A 15,872-nucleotide genomic window follows, 5' to 3' on the forward strand; every position below is an offset into this window, starting at 1 on the left:
TCTAATGAAATAGTCATAGCTGATTTTGTTCAAATTTTTTTCTGGTAATGATTGTGATAATTTTATTTTAGAAGAAGAAATCAAAGCCCCACCAACACTATTAGACCAAGTATCTTTGGATCATTAAAAAGAAAAGGTACTTTTATCTACTAGCAAAAATAAATATAACTTTGAATTATTTTTATAAAGTATTATATAAAATCAAGTGCTATAAAAATTTCATTTTAAAGGATTTATTTAAAATATATTTGAGAAGTTACTAGAGGCCTTTCATTTTACTCAAACTACATAAAGACGATTTTAAAAGCTATAAAGTGCTGGGGTGCCGGCTGGCTCAGTCGGTGGAGAATGCGACTAGATCTCAGGGTTGTGAATACAGGCCCCACACTGGGTGTAGAGATTACTCAAAAATAAAATCTTAAAAAAAATTTTTTTAAAAAGCCATAAACTGCCATATAAATGTGAATTGAGAAATTTAATTCCAGCTTAGTCAACTCTTAGGATTTTCATTATATAAGTATAATTCACAAGGCTAGCTGCCTTAACTACTTGTGAAAACAAAGTGGGGAATGAGTGAATGAACAGATAGAATGGATCAGTCATCTAGTATTCGGCTAAATCTCGACCCCTGCCCTGCCGCCCCGCCTGCCGCCACACCTACTTGTTGACATCGTATGAGTAAGTTGACACAAATCAGACCCACTTTCTACACTTAAAATATATGCTAAGGTGTGTGTTCTTTGACGGTTCACTTCTTTATGGGGATTAATTTTGGAAATTAATGAAATTAATGAAAAATACCCACCTACTCCGTAATAAAAAGACAGTGGAAAAAACAGTAGTGTTTTGTTTTTTTTTTTTAACTCCCACAGCCCTGGATCCCATTTCTCAATCCTGCCTCACTAAGCTAGGTTATTCTTCCTTTTTCGTTAATACCACTACTGAGTTTTAAAGTTAATACAAAGTTTAACCATAATAAGGAGGGAAAATGGATAAATAGGAAAGAAGGTTAAAAGTTTAAAATGTGTATTCGTGAAAATTCCATTAAGATAGGAAAGAAGAGGGGCGCCTGGGTGGCTCAGTAGATTAAGTTTCCGACTCTTGATTTACACTCAGGTCATGATCTCACGGTTCGTGAGTTTGAGTCCTGTATTGGGCTCTGCGCTGACAGCACGGAACCCGCTTGGGATTCTCTCTCTCTCTCCCTCTCTCTCTCTCTGCCCCTCCTGTGCTTGCTCTCTCTCTCTCTTTCTCTCTCTCTCAAAATAAGTAAAATAAACTTTAAAAAAGTAGCTTTAAAAAGAAGATAGGAAAGAAGAAGGAAAAGAAGAAAAAGAGGAGGGAGGGGGGAAGAAAAGAAGGAGAAGGGGAAGGGAAAGGAGAGCAAACTATAGAGAAAGAAATTGAAATGTACTTCAGTCTTCCATGTATTTTTGGATAAATTAATGGCAGTTGCCCTAACAACACATCTAACTAACTGTGTACTTCCTGTATTCTAGGACTAAGACAAGATCAGTTCTGGAAAACACTCTTTCAAACTAAGCACATCGTTTTATGATGATGGATCAATGACCTAGCTTTGGAGTATTTTGTCTGTGCTGTGAAGTTGGGGGCTAGTGTTGAGAAAGCGTTTAAATATGTTAATAGTTTAGGAGTTGTTAGGAAGTTGGGGTCATTTCAGTATTTCAGATAAAATATGCTTAGGGGCACCTGGCTGGCTCAGTGGAGTGTGTGACTTTTGATCTTAGGGTTGTGAGTTCGAGCCCAACATTGAGTGTAGAGATTACTTAAAAATAAAATCTTTAAAATAAATAAGTACATAAATAAATAAAATACACTTAAAGACAGTGTTTTACTAAATTAAAATAATTCTCCTTTTAAGACACTTATGCATAAAATGTTTTTATGACATTGAAAATTCCTGGAATTTTCTTAGAAGTTGTGATTTATTTATTTATTTTTAGGTTTATTTATTTATTTTGAGAGAGTGCACATGCACGCACAAGTGGGGGAGGGGTAGAGAGAGAGGGAGAGAGAGAGAGAATCCCAAGCAGGCTCCACGCTGTCAGCACAGAGCCCGACGCAGAGCTTGATCTCTTGAACCGTGAGATCGTGACCTGAGCCGTAATCAAGAGCCAGACACTTAACCAACTGAGCCACCCAGGTGCCCCGGAATTTGACTTAAAAAGTTATTTTTAGTGCTTGCTTTGGTAGCACATATACTAAAATTGGAACGACACAGAGAAGATTAGCACGGCCCCTGCACAAGGATGACACACAAATTTGTGAAGCTTCCATATTTAAAAAAATATATATTTTTATAATACAATTTTGACATAATAAACTTGGTTTCTGTCCAGTGTCTTGGTGGATGTGTCATGTTTCACACAAGCCTCTTGTACCTGGTTTTCAGTTGCTCTGGAGGATGACTGCCTCACTCACTTCTTTGAAGTGTCCGTAAGAACTCCAAAGCAAATTCTATATGTACTACGTGGTCTATATTTTAAGTCAGACCATAGTCTGAAGGTAGCCTATACAAGTTTGGTCAAAATTCATCTGGCATTTTAGAGATAGTACCAGATTAAACGGAAATTTAATTTTATTTATCTATTTTAGAATATGAATATCCATTTGGGAAACAATAAGTGATGTCCTCTTTGGAGCCTATTAATGAAATATGGGGGAAAAGGGCATAAAAAATCCAAAGAGGTCCTGGGTGAGGGAGGAAAAACAATGAGAACTCTAAAAAATGGAAGAGAGTATGAGATCACTGTTAGAATCTCCAAGCATATGAAGGCAGTTACTTCCATTGGGAATAAGCAAGAGCAAATAAGGCTTCAAGTGGGAATCCTGAGAAATCTGCAGAAATTAGAAAGCTGTAAAGAGAATTTTACAAGTAATAATGGTTTCAGCAAAGAAAATTTCCATTTTCTTCTATGATGAATTTGTTTTGATTTGTCTTGCTTTTAATTTAAACTCCAAAGGAGAGGTGAGTAATTTCTCCGTAATGGTATAATTGTAATCTGGCATGGGACAGGATACCCAGACCTCTTTTGAGTTTTATGAGCCATGATTATACTCGTAAGGAAGGTCTGTGGAATTTCTATTCCTAGGGGTATATTTTTTAATTTTAATTTAATTTTATTTTTAAGTAAACTTTGTGTCCAACGTGGAGTTTGAACTCACAACCAAGAGTTGCACGCTCTACTGACTGAGCCAGCCAGGCGCTCCTATTCCTAGAGATATTTTTTAATGAGTAGGAGGCCTTAGTGTTTCATCATTCATATATATTTCACTCTACGAGTTATGGGCTTGAACATTAGTTTTCTCTCATCCAGACATGGTTATCACACGATTATGTAACACTGTGCAGATTTTACCATTTACTTTGACTTAAGATTACAGCAGTATAGTTTTTTGACATTAGGTGCTTCTCCTTATTCTTTAAAAATATATTTATTTTGTTCATTGCATGCTATAAAAGAATTGGTCTATTTAGTTCATTGTATATTTTTAGCAAAATACAGACAGCAATAACCTAAACATTTAAAATAAGGAATGAGATTAAATTATGATACAGCCTTACTACATAGCTCTATAAAATGACGTTGTAGAATTTAGTAAATAATATGAGAAAATTATACTCATTAAAAACAAAAAGTAGACGATGTATCAGTATTATATTCAATACAAATCCAATTTTGTTTAAAAACAATCATATATATACACACATATTTAGGAATTACTGGAAAGTGGTTATCTCTGGGTAATGGGGCAGTAAAAGTTTTTTCTGTGTTTTTATGTATTTTATAATAATTGTTTACAACTAAAAGCAAAAAGCATGCTAGATAAAACATATTCTGCCTTGGTCTGCTTTTCTCGTCATAGGTGAAATGATAGCTAAAGATCCGCCTAAGAGATTTTTCGAAGGCACGACCAACATGCTTTCTCCCGATACTACCCAACAGTCTGATGTGAATGTTTGGTGAGTATTAACATGAATTTTTAAACATTCGTTGGCCATTTTTCACTTGCTTTTTAAGTCTGTTTTTACTATTGTATATATTCAGAAGTCTGGTCTATTATTAAATATTTTTAGAAGTCATCCAACTAATATCCCAAATGGATGCTATTACCCTTAGTTCTTCTCCCTGACGTTTATGTGTGACACTAATATATGCTGGATACATTTTTAGAAGTGGGGTTTTGGCATTTGATTAAGAGGTATCAGAGAAATACATAAAAATGCAAGCTTGGAAAAAAGTTATCTTCTGCCCATCTTTTCTACCTTGGATTTTTGTGTGCTTTGTTAGGCTGAACGTATGAAATCGCTCTTGTAACTAGGGCCAGTTCTTTGCTTCACATATTTTGTATTTGTTTGTAGACAAAGCGGAGTACACAGAGATCTTTTGAATTCTGTTGTCAGTGAATGGTATTTTCTTCCCCTGGTCTATCTTCAAATACTCTTGGCAGAACCAGTAGCAGCGCAGGATCTTCTTAGAACTCACCAGTTAGCATCAGCACCGTCACAAACTCCCGTGTCGTCTTCTGATTCTCGTTCTCCATTTATTGTAGTAGACGAACTTTCCGCTAAGTGATTCACCCATCCCAAGACTTTCTCACCAATGGAGAAACACACATTTGCTTCTCTCTCTCTCTCTCTCTCTCTCTCTCTCTCTCTCTCTCTCTCTCACACACACACACACACACACACACACACACACACACACACGTTAGAGCAATAACAGAATTGTGTGTTTTAGGAGTGCCTGGGTGGCTCAGTCAGTTAAGCGTCTGACTTTCGCTCGGGTAGTGATCTCATATTTTGTGAGTTCAAGCCCCGCATTGGGCTCTGTGCTGGCAGTGCAGAGCCTGCTTGGGATTCTGCGTCTCTTCCTCTCTCTTTGCCCCTCCCCTGCTCGTGTGCTCACTCTTTCTCTCTCAAAATAAATAAATAAACTTAAAAAAATAATTGCAAGATATAACTTAGGCTATTTCCTATTACCTTATTTTCTCAATTTCCTAAAATTCTCTTTATCTACAGAACTTGCATGTCTAATTCCTGTGTTTGCCCTTAAAAGCAATGTAGTGATATTTTCAAAGATGTTTTCCAAATAAGAACTATATTGAAGATACAATCATACATTTTCAAGCTGCTAATGTGTAGAAACATGCTGCACCTTGAGTTTTTAAAAACATAATTCAGAACTCTATTTATTTATCTGAATAAATAAAATTTTAAGTTCTGATGAAATAGAATTGTTCCGTTAATCAACAAGTAAAATAATTTTTTAAATTCTGTACTGAATACCTGTGCTAGTTCTTAATGATATTTTCAGTAATTAGAAAAATCACCTGTCTTAAAGCAGTTTTTAACTTTTTAAAAAATGTTTATTTATTTAGAGAGAGCACACACGTGTTGGGGAGGGCCAGCATGTAACACTATTTGGGGCTCCATGCGGGTCATGATCATGACCTGAGCTGAAATCAAGTCAGATGCTTAACCGACTGAGCCATCCAGGCACCCCTAAAAAGCTTATTTTTAATTTTTTTAAAATGTTTATTTATTTTTGACAGAGAGAGAGAGAGAGAGAGAGAGAGAGACAGAGCATGAGCAGGGGAGGGGCAGAGAGAGAGGGAGACACAGAATCCACAGCAGGCTCCAGGCTCTGAGCTGGCAGCACAGAGACTGACACGGGGCTCAAACTCACAGACCGCGAGATCATGTCCTGAGCCGAAGTCGGACGCTCAACCGACTGAGCCACCCAGGTGCCCCCCAAAAAAACTTATTTTTAAAACTAAGCTAGTTATACATGCTGATGCAAGGATTGCCTATTTTGCACATGAATCCTTGGATGTTTAATTTGTTTGGAAGGAATAGGTAGGGGAAACGATGAAAAAAATTTAATTGAATAGCAAGAAAATAATATGTAATTGGGACTTCACTCAATTTGTACTTAACCTGATTATCCCTGATCAATTTTATATTCTAATTAAGTGTGGAAAAAAGACAATGTTGATAAATGGTGGTCTTTTACATTTCTAGGAATTACTTTTTATTCATGATCATGATTATGCATTTGATTAAATAAGGCTTAATATGTTAGGGTTTTTCTGCAAGAATCATATGCCTCCAGTTGTTCCCTAAGGGCTATAAATGTTTGTTTAAACCCCAATTTTGTATTTAAAAGTCTTAAGGGTTTTCTGAATAAGAAAAAGTATGTGTTAAAAATGTAAAATCTAAAGTAAGTGCTTTAAGTAATTAAGGATAGCACTAGCATTTTGAAAAATATAAATGTATCCTCATGAAATGAAGTTGAGAATTAGTTTAAATTTCCTCAGCTAACAAAATAGGGATGGTTATCTAAAATATTTATAAAAACTTTTTCCTTGTCATTAGAAGTCATCAGAATGATGAAAATCTGATATAGGTATGCCCCACATAGGAAAAAGACTGTTACACCAAGAATTGTTTGACAGTGGCCCCAGTGGAATTAATGGTTACATATGTGGGGGAAGATTCTGTCAACCTATGAGTAAATGAATACTTATGAGATGACTGAGTTCATGATGGTCTCTGGAAACTGAGACACGATTCTACAAATTGGCCAAGGACAAGTGAACTATCAATATCGCCCTCGTTACTCAGCTTCTATACTTACCTGACCCTCGGTGGACCAATTGTGAACAGATACAGGGGCCCTCATGAGATGAGGTGTGATGGCAGTCATGTTCCTTGCTGAATTTGTAGATCATTGACAGACAATAGTGTCCTCCTGTATGGTTGACACTTTAGCCAAAAAAAAAAAAAAAGTCTTTCAAAATACAAAACCTTTGGAGTACAAAAACCAAGGATGGAGAAAGTGAACAATGGGGGCAGGACTACTACTCAGTTGTATAAGGAGCTTTTGATGATTAAATCTTGGTAATCTGCACATTCTCAATACACTTCTTTCAACTCAGACAATTCCTTTAAACTCTGTTCAGTTAGTTTTTATTTAGTTGTACTCCAGGGTGCCACACTTACTATAATATGCTCAGAATCAAGGACTTTGTAGTCAATTTTCCCATCTGTTGCCTTTTAAGGTTTGGTATTAGGAGGATCTGTTTAAATGATTTTCATTTATTTTTTTAAATGTTTATTTATTTATTCTGAGAGAGAAAGAGAGCAGGGAAGGGACAGAGGGAGAGAGAGAATCCCAAGCAGACTCCACACTGTCAGCACAGAGCCTGACATGAGGCTCAATCCCATGAACCCTGAGATCATGACTTGAGTTGAGACAAAGATTCAGACGCGTAACCGACTGAGCCACCGAGGCGCCCCAATGATTTTTCATTTCTTAAATGATTTTGAGACCAAAGTAGTTCTCACTTTCACATGATGAGATTTTGTGGTTGATTTTTATTTATTTATTTTGTTTGTTTGTTTCAAGTTTTTATTTCAATTCTAGTTAGCTAACAGAGTGCAATATTCGTTTCAGGAGTAGAATTTAATGATTCATCAGTTACATATGACACCCGGTGCGCATCACAAGTGCCCTCCTTAATGCCCATCACCCCACCCACCTCCCTCCATCAACCCTGAGTTTGTTCTCTATAGTTAAGCATCTCTTATGGTTTGCCTGCCCCCCTGCCCCCGTCTCTCCCTCTCTCCCTCTCTCGCTCTTTTTTTCCCTTATGTCCATCTGTTTTGTTTCTTAAATTCCACATATGAGTGAAAAAAATCATATGGTATTTGTCCTTTTTCTGATTGACTTATTTCACTTAGCATAATACATTCTAGCTCCATCTAGTTCATTGCAAATGGCAAGATTTCATTCTTATTATGGCTGAGTAATATTTCATTGTATATATATGCCACATCTTCTTTATCCGTTCATCACTTGATGGACATTTTAGCTCTTCGCATAATTTGCTTATTGTTGATAGTGCTGCTATGCTATAAACATCGGGGTACATGTGTCTCTTCAAATCAGTATTTGTGTGTCCTTTGGGTAAACACCTAGTAGTGCAATTGCTGGGCAGGGAGATACAAATCAAAACAACAGTGAGATACCACCTCATACCTGTCAGACTGGTTGATTTTTTTTAAATTATTGTAAGACTATTATTTTGTCATCCTAAACATGCCAAAGGATTATAATGTCAGTTTTCATAGTAAAAGGCATGTATTTGTTTTCTAGGGCCGCCATAGCAAAGTACCACAAACTGAGTAGCCTCAACAGTCAAAATAGATTATCTCATAGTTCTGGAGGCTGAAGGTCCAAGGTCAAGGTGTCAACAGAGATCTTCCTTCTGGGGGCTCTGAGGGAAAATTTGTTAATATTTCTCTCCTAGTTTCTGGCAGTTGCCAAAAATCCTTGCCTTACAGACATATCACTCCAGTCTCTGTCTCTGTCATCATATGGGCTTCTCCCTGTATCCCTGTGTTTTCATGTGGTTCTTATAAAGACACCAGTCATTGGATTTAGGGTCCAAGCTAATCCATTATGACGTCATCGTAGCTTGATTACATCGACAAAGATCCTCTGTCCATATAAGGTCACATTCACAGATACTGGGGGTTAGGACTTTAACATTATCTTTTTGTGCACACAATTTAACCTGCAGCAGGATACTTTTAGAATTTTGACTTATTTTTCTTGTTAGTTTTTTAAATCATCTATCTTATAACCCATTTAAAAAAATAGCAGAATAAGAGGTGACCGTATTGAACATAGCATTGGTATGTCTTCTTCTTTTTTTTTTATTTTATTTTAGTGCACACGTGAGCAGGGGAGAGGGGCAGAGGGAGAAAGAGAGAGACTCTTAAGCAGCCTCCACGCTCAGCCCAGAGCCCGATGCGGGGCTCAATCCCATGACCCTGGGATCATGACCTGAGCCGAAATCAAGAGTTGAATGCTCAACCGACTGAGCCATCCAGGCGCTCCTGTCTTGTTCTTATATATTTTAAATGTATGCTTGTTTATAAATATATATGTATGTTTATGTACATATACATTAATTTTCACATCCAAAATCAAGAGTCGGATGCTCAACCGACTGAGCCATCCAGGCGTTCCTGTCTTGTTCTTATATATTTTAAATTTATGCTTGTTTATAAATATATATGTATGATTATGTACATATACATTAATTTTCACATCCAAAATCAAGAGTCGGATGCTCAACCGACTGAGCCATCCAGGCGCTCCTGTCTTGTTCTTATATATTTTGAATTTATGCTTGTTTATAAATATATATGTATGTTTATGTACATATACATTAATTTTCACATCCAAAATCAAGAGTCGGATGCTCAACCGACTGAGCCATCCAGGCACTCCTGTCTTGTTCTTATATATTATAAATATATGCTTGTTTATAAATATATATGTATGTTTATGTACATATACACCAGTTTTCACATTGTCAATAAAAGGATAAATGAAAGTAGAAGTATGTTTCTAAAATATTTTTTTAAGTTTATTTATTTTGAGAGAGAGAGAGAGAGAGAGAGAGAGAGAGAGAATATGAATGGGGGAGGGGCAGAGGGAGGAGGGGAGGAGAGAGAGAATCCCAAGCAGGCTCCGTGCCCAGGGCAGAGCCCCATGTGGAGTTTGATCTCACAAACCTTGAGATTGTGACCTGAACCAAAACCAAGAGTTGGATGCTTAACCAACTGAGCCACCCAGACGCCCCTGTTTTTAAAATATTTTCAGAGTATCATTTTTATGCCTTAAATATATATTCATGTTTGATCAAATATTCCTACTTTACTTATAACGTTATAAAAGAGCAGCACTCCAGATTCATCCTGACATGAGGACTCACTGGTAATAAGTCAGATTCTCAGGTCAGGGTAAAAACTACAGTTCTTAAGATTTATGACTAAATCGACCAATCAAGCTTATAATTTCAAGTATATTCAATTAAGTGTCAGGAAACTCTATTTAAAATTGTAAGATAGGGGCGCCTGGGTGGCGCAGTCGGTTAAGCGTCCGACTTCAGCCAGGTCACGATCTCGCGGTCCGGGAGTTCGAGCCCCGCGTCGGGCTCTGGGCTGATGGCTCGGAGCCTGGAGCCTGTTTCCGATTCTGTGTCTCCCTCTCTCTCTGCCCCTCCCCCGCTCATGCTCTGTCTCTGTCCCAAAAATAAATAAACGTTGAAAAAAAAATTAAAAAAAAAATTGTAAGATATATGAAGATGAGTGAAATGCCATCCCTGCCTTCAAGCAGAATAAGTACAAAAATAATAATGATACAAGACAAGGCAATCTAAGATGACTACAGATACATGTATGAAAGGATGTCTGAACTATAAAAGTAGGAGAGAAACACAATATTGGAATGATAGGATTTTAGAAGCCTTTTAATGGACCTCTCAATGCAGAAATCCTTTTAAGAATTCCACTCGAATGATCTTTTAGCCTTAGCTTGAAATCTTATAGTAATCAACTGACTTTCACACAACAGTTCATTCTGCTGTTGGACAACTCTCACTATCAGAAAGCTCTTATGTTAAAAAACGGGGGATGGGGTTAGAATTTGTATCTAGGTGGCCTGTTTCATTGGCTCTTTAGAACAGAGACAAATCAAATGTGCTATTAAAAGCAGATGAGTTAAGATTCTAATTCTGCATTAATCTTTGTCCCTGCTCCTTGAATTATTACTACTCCCACTACAAGATATATTTAATCTCATCTCCTAAATGAATTTTTAAAATTCACCTAGAAGCAACTATATATAAATATCCACGATGAAAATGCACGTATGATACTTTGGATATCTATGGAGAAAACTAATTACAATTTGCCTCAAGTGTTTTTAAATATTTTAGATCTTGAAAGTTGAGCTTGAAAAATATATCATATAGGTAGACTTCACTGTCAGATCATTGAAACTATGCATTTAGAAAAGGCCCAAGAACAATAAGTACTCTGGCAAAAAGGTAACTTTGTTTCCCTTAAACTCTATGATCTCTTACAGATTTCTTCCACTGTGGTTCTTAACCCAAGAGTAAATGAGATTGATTTTTATAAATGTCTAGAATGTATGGGTGGAGAGAGTCATATATAGGAATCTTGGAAACTTGCTCAACTTTCTTAATAGTGGGAGACCTTAATGACCATGGCCTCTCAGAAGAAATGCATTAAATTAATGCAGTTATTAACTGAATCCTACAAATTGACCAATAGTCTATATATATATGAAATTGGAGATCTCCGTGGCATCACTGACTTCAAAGTAAACTGGTAACATAACTATTCATGTCCACCTTTTAGGGGAATGACCCAATTAACATAACTATTTATGTCAAACTTTTAGGGGAATGACCCAATTATATTATGAGTATAGGAGTCAGAAGACCTGACTTTGGCTCCAGCTCGGTCACTGCTCTGTGTGACTTTCAGCAGAGTCACTTCACCAATCTGGGCTTCAGATTTCCAATCTGTACAATACAGTTGAACTAGATATTTACAAGGTCCGGTCTGCCACTTAAAATTTTATTGATTCTGGAAAAACATTTGCCTTCATCTTTGCTACTGTAACAGATGCATGATGGCATTGAGCTTCTGAGGGCTTTAAGAAAGTATTTAGGAAATCAGAGAGCTCGATTCCTAATATTTTGATTCTTTCTGGCAACAAGAAACTCATTTTGTTCAGCCTCATCAATAGTTGCCTCTCTTGTATGAATTATGCATGCTTTATGATGAAATGTGGAAAGCTCATTTCCCCCTGGTTTCTTGTTTTGTGTGGATAAATGATCCTCTCAGGATTTCCATATTAGTACAGGTTCCCACTGACAAAACACTCACCGTAAAATTTTCCTTCTAGTGACTACAGCTTGAGACAAAACAAAATAAAGATACACTTGGCATTTTTGTTTCAGAGAAGCAAAGGAGACAGGGCACAAAAAGCTACATCGACTCTAAAAGCCCTGGCACAGTTCACATTCAGAAGTGCTCAACTAGTAGTAAATAGCAGACCACCAGCAAAATAGTTTTTCTTTTTCCTTGATGATTAGGATATGGCTATAAGAAAAACCCTCTAACCGGTTTAGTTGATTTCATGGCATGACTCTTGTGCTTGGTAACTCTCCGTTGAACACACACAAAAGAGGGCACACTTGAAAGTCGCCAATAGCTGGTTTGTGACTTTGTGCTGAGGAAGGAAATATATATATATTTTTAAATTTTTTAAATGTTTGTTTATTTTTGAGAGGGAGAGAGAGGCACACTGCAAGTGGGGGAGGGGCAGAGAGAGAGAGAGACACAGCATCCGAAGCAGGCTCCAGGCTCTGAGCTGGCAGCACAGAGCCCGACGCGGGGCTCGAACTCACGGACCGCGAGATCATGACCTGAGCCGAAGTCGGACGCTTAACCGACTGAGCCACCCAGGCGCCCCTGAGGAGGTAAATATTTTGAAATTACATTATCTAGCAGAGGAACCTAATTATACTTTCATTTCTAGTCTCACTCTTCTGAAAGGGAGGATTTAGTTTGCTTCCTTAACTCGACTTATATTAAACTCTGCAGTAGATTACACTGAGTCCTGTTCTTAGACAATCTTTTCATAAGTGTGAAGCCTTTGGAAAGGAAGGTGCTGAGGCTAGCATGTTGGGACTATCAAGGGAAGTTCAGCTAAACCTCTCTTAAACTTTATTTGGAATACATTCCCATGTCACAGTGATTAGCAGATTTCTTTTTTAATGTTTATTCATTTTTTTGAGAGAGAGCGCAAGTGAAGGAGGGGCAGAGACAGAGGGAGACACAGAATCTGAAGCAGGCTCCCGGTACCGAGCTGTTAGCACAGAGCCCGACGTGGGGCTCGAACTCATGAACGACCAGATCATGACCTGAGCCAGAGTTGGACGCTCAACCGACTGAGCCACCCAGGCGCCCCTGACTAGCAGAGATTTAAAATGTGTTTGTAGTATACACGGCTGTTGAGAGTATGGGGAAAGTGGTGTTTAAATTCACTGCAGTGGGTTCTTAATGTCCTTTGTGGAGGACATTTGGTGGTATGTATCAGAAGCCTTCAAAATGTGCACCTCTCTTGGCACAGCAATTCTTCTAAAAATTTTTCTTAGGGAAAAATATGGGACAGGTTGAAAAGGATGTTTAATGTTGTGAAAAACGTAATGTTTTCAACACATGGGGCTGGGGCAACTGAATATCCACATGCCAAACAGTGAAGTTGGATTCCTACCTCCCACCGTATACAAAAATTAGCTCAAAATGGATCAAGGACCTAAATAGTAAGATCTAAGACCATTAAATTTTTAGGGGATAAACAGGGGCAAATCTTCATTATATTGGATTGGGCAATGGATTCTTAGATATATCACTGAAAACATGAGCAGCTAAAGAAAAAATAGATAAGTTGAACTTTCTCAAATTAAGAACTTTCGTGCCTCAAAGGACATTAACAAGACAGTGAAAAGACAACCAGAAAATTTGTAAATCATATGTGATGAGTTTAATCCAGAATATGTAAACAGGTCTTATAACTCAGCCACAAAAAGACGAACAACCCAATTAAAATATGGGCAGAGGACTTTATGAATAGACATTTCTCCAGAGAAGATTTACATATGGCCAATAAGCATATGAAAAGATGTTCAATATGATTAGTCATTAAACAAATGCAAATCAAAACCACAAAGCGGTATCACTTCATACCCACTAGGATGGCTGTAATAAAAGAGATATTAACAAGTGTTGGTGAAGAGGTGGAGAAACAGAGGGCCCTTGTACATTGCTGGTTGGAATGGAAAATAGTGCACTGACTGTGGCAAACATTTTGGCAGCTTCTCAAAATAGGAAACATAGAATTCTCGTAAGATCCTCGATCTTCCAATCTACTCCTTGAAAACGAGGACTCAAAAAGATACTTGTATGCTGTTGTTCCTCGTGGCGTGATTCACAACAGCCGAAAAGGTGGCGATCACCCCAGTGTTCATCACCAGTTGATATGGTGTCATTACATCATACATACAGTGGGATGTTGTTCAGCTATGAAAAGGAATGAAATTCTGGTACGTACTACAGCATGGATGAAACTTGAGAACATGCTGAGTGAGATATTTAAAATAGATAAGTTCATAGAGACAGAAAGTAGATTACAGGATACTAGGGGCTGGGGGAGGGGGTAATGGGGAGTTATTCATAATGGGCATAGAGTCTCTGCTTCGGATGATGAAAAAGTTTTGGAAATAGATCATTGGAATGGTGTACCTTGTGAATGTAAGTAATGCCACAGAATTGCATGCTTGAAACTGGTTGAAGTGGCAAGTTCTATGTAAAAAACAAGAAACCTAGTATTTGCCACAGATCAGTTAGGCCACCATTTCTCAGGGTGTTTTATAAAATATGAATAAGTTAAGTGTCCTGAAGAATAAAAGATGGTTAAGGAAGTTTAGGAAAACCCATTAAAATCGTTTCTTTAACATTGTGATAGCCCAACAAAAGAGATAGGGTATGAAGCATCTTTAACTTTTTAACTTAAGTTCCTGTTTTTGAGGGCGATCTTGTGGGATCTATGTTATGTACAGCCTTTGGAAAACGTTGGGTTAAACAAATTACAGTACGTTCCCTCCATGGAAATCTGTGCACCCATTAAGAATGATAACATGGTCATATGTCACTCGACATGGGAAAGATGTTTATGCTAGATTGCCAAGTGAAAGAGCAACATGATTAATGGGACCTCACTTTTGTTTTAAAAAGGTATAGGTTGGGGCGCCTGGGTGGCGCAGTCGGTTAAGCGTCCGACTTCAGCCAGGTCACGATCTCGCGGTCCGTGAGTTCAAGCCCCGCGTCGGGCTCTGGGCTGATGGCTCAGAGCCTGGAGCCTGTTTCCGATTCTGTGTCTCCCTCTCTCTCTGCCCCTCCCCCGTTCATGCTCTGTCTCTCTCTGTCCCAAAAATAAATAAAAAAACGTTGGAAAAAAAAAAGGTATAGGTATGCCTTAAACCTAAAAAGGTATAGGTAGCTATTTTATGGGGATATATAACAGAAAAAAACTTTGTAAGGCTATATACGAGTATTAGTGACGATGTGGAAATAGGACCCTTGCACATTGCTGGCTAGAATGTAGTGACTGTGGAAAACATTTTCGCAGTTCCTCAAAATAGTAAACACGGAATTGTTAGATGATCCAAGAATTCCACTCCTTGAAAACCAGGATGCAAACAGATACAGGTATGCTAATATTCCTTGCGGCATTATTCACGACAGCCAAAAGGTGGCAACAACTCAAGGGTCCATCACCAGATATTTGGCACCAGTGGCCACGTCGCCACAAATGTTTTCTCCTCTGTGTTTTCATTGTAGTCTTTATGAGATGGTTTCCAGACCTGTTACCATCTTAGCCGTTGGCCTCTGAACATTGTCCAGTTCATCAACATCCTTCAAGTGTGGGACCGAGAAATGACCACCACACACCACACACCACACTTTTTTTTTTTTGCATCTCATTATCAGTTCCTTAAAAAAATGTGATATTAGATTTCTCTAATTAAAGCAATTTCAGAATACTTCCAGTTCGATGTGACTCTACTCTGAATCCTGTTGTAAGATTATATGGGAATGCGAGCTGGTGCAGCCACTCTGGAAAACAGGATGGAGGTTCCTCAAAACACTAAAAATAGAACTCCCCTACGACCCAGCAATTGCACTACTAGGCATTGATCCACGGGATACAGGTGTGCTGTTTCGAAGGGACACATGCGTCCCCATGTTTATAGCAGCACGGTCAACAGTAGCCAAAGTCTGGAAAGAGCCCAAATGTCCATCGATGGATGAATGGATAAAGAAGTTATAGTGTATATATATATACGATGGAGTATCACTCGGCAATCAAAAAGAAGGAAATCTTGCCATTTGCAAC

At 37.9% G+C, this 15,872-nt stretch overlaps 1 protein-coding gene and 1 non-coding gene across 10 annotated transcripts in view; both read left to right on the forward strand.

Moving 5' to 3' along the window:
• Positions 1–15,872, forward strand: part of LOC125157121 (P2R1A-PPP2R2A-interacting phosphatase regulator 1-like) — a 103,023-nt gene that overhangs the window by 34,300 nt on the left and 52,851 nt on the right. For 5 of the 9 annotated variants that reach the window (XM_047843365.1, XM_047843366.1, XM_047843364.1 and 2 more), the window contains 3 exons: positions 72–136; positions 3,889–3,985; positions 8,761–8,820. In XM_047843365.1, coding sequence (XP_047699321.1) covers positions 72–136; positions 3,889–3,985; positions 8,761–8,812 — 214 coding nt within the window. In that variant the 3' untranslated portion in view covers positions 8,813–8,820. Of the gene's footprint in view, positions 1–71; positions 137–3,888; positions 3,986–8,760; positions 8,821–15,872 lie in introns of those variants that run through there. The other 4 variants (XM_047843368.1, XM_047843367.1, XM_047843369.1 and 1 more) reach the window with 2 other exon arrangements.
• LOC125158082 (U6 spliceosomal RNA) lies at positions 2,199–2,305 on the forward strand. The gene has a single exon (XR_007149190.1). It is a non-coding gene; the product is annotated as a U6 spliceosomal RNA (small nuclear RNA).

This window comes from Prionailurus viverrinus, chromosome X, assembly GCF_022837055.1.
Source record: "Prionailurus viverrinus isolate Anna chromosome X, UM_Priviv_1.0, whole genome shotgun sequence".
Classification (NCBI taxonomy): Eukaryota; Metazoa; Chordata; class Mammalia; order Carnivora; family Felidae; genus Prionailurus; species Prionailurus viverrinus.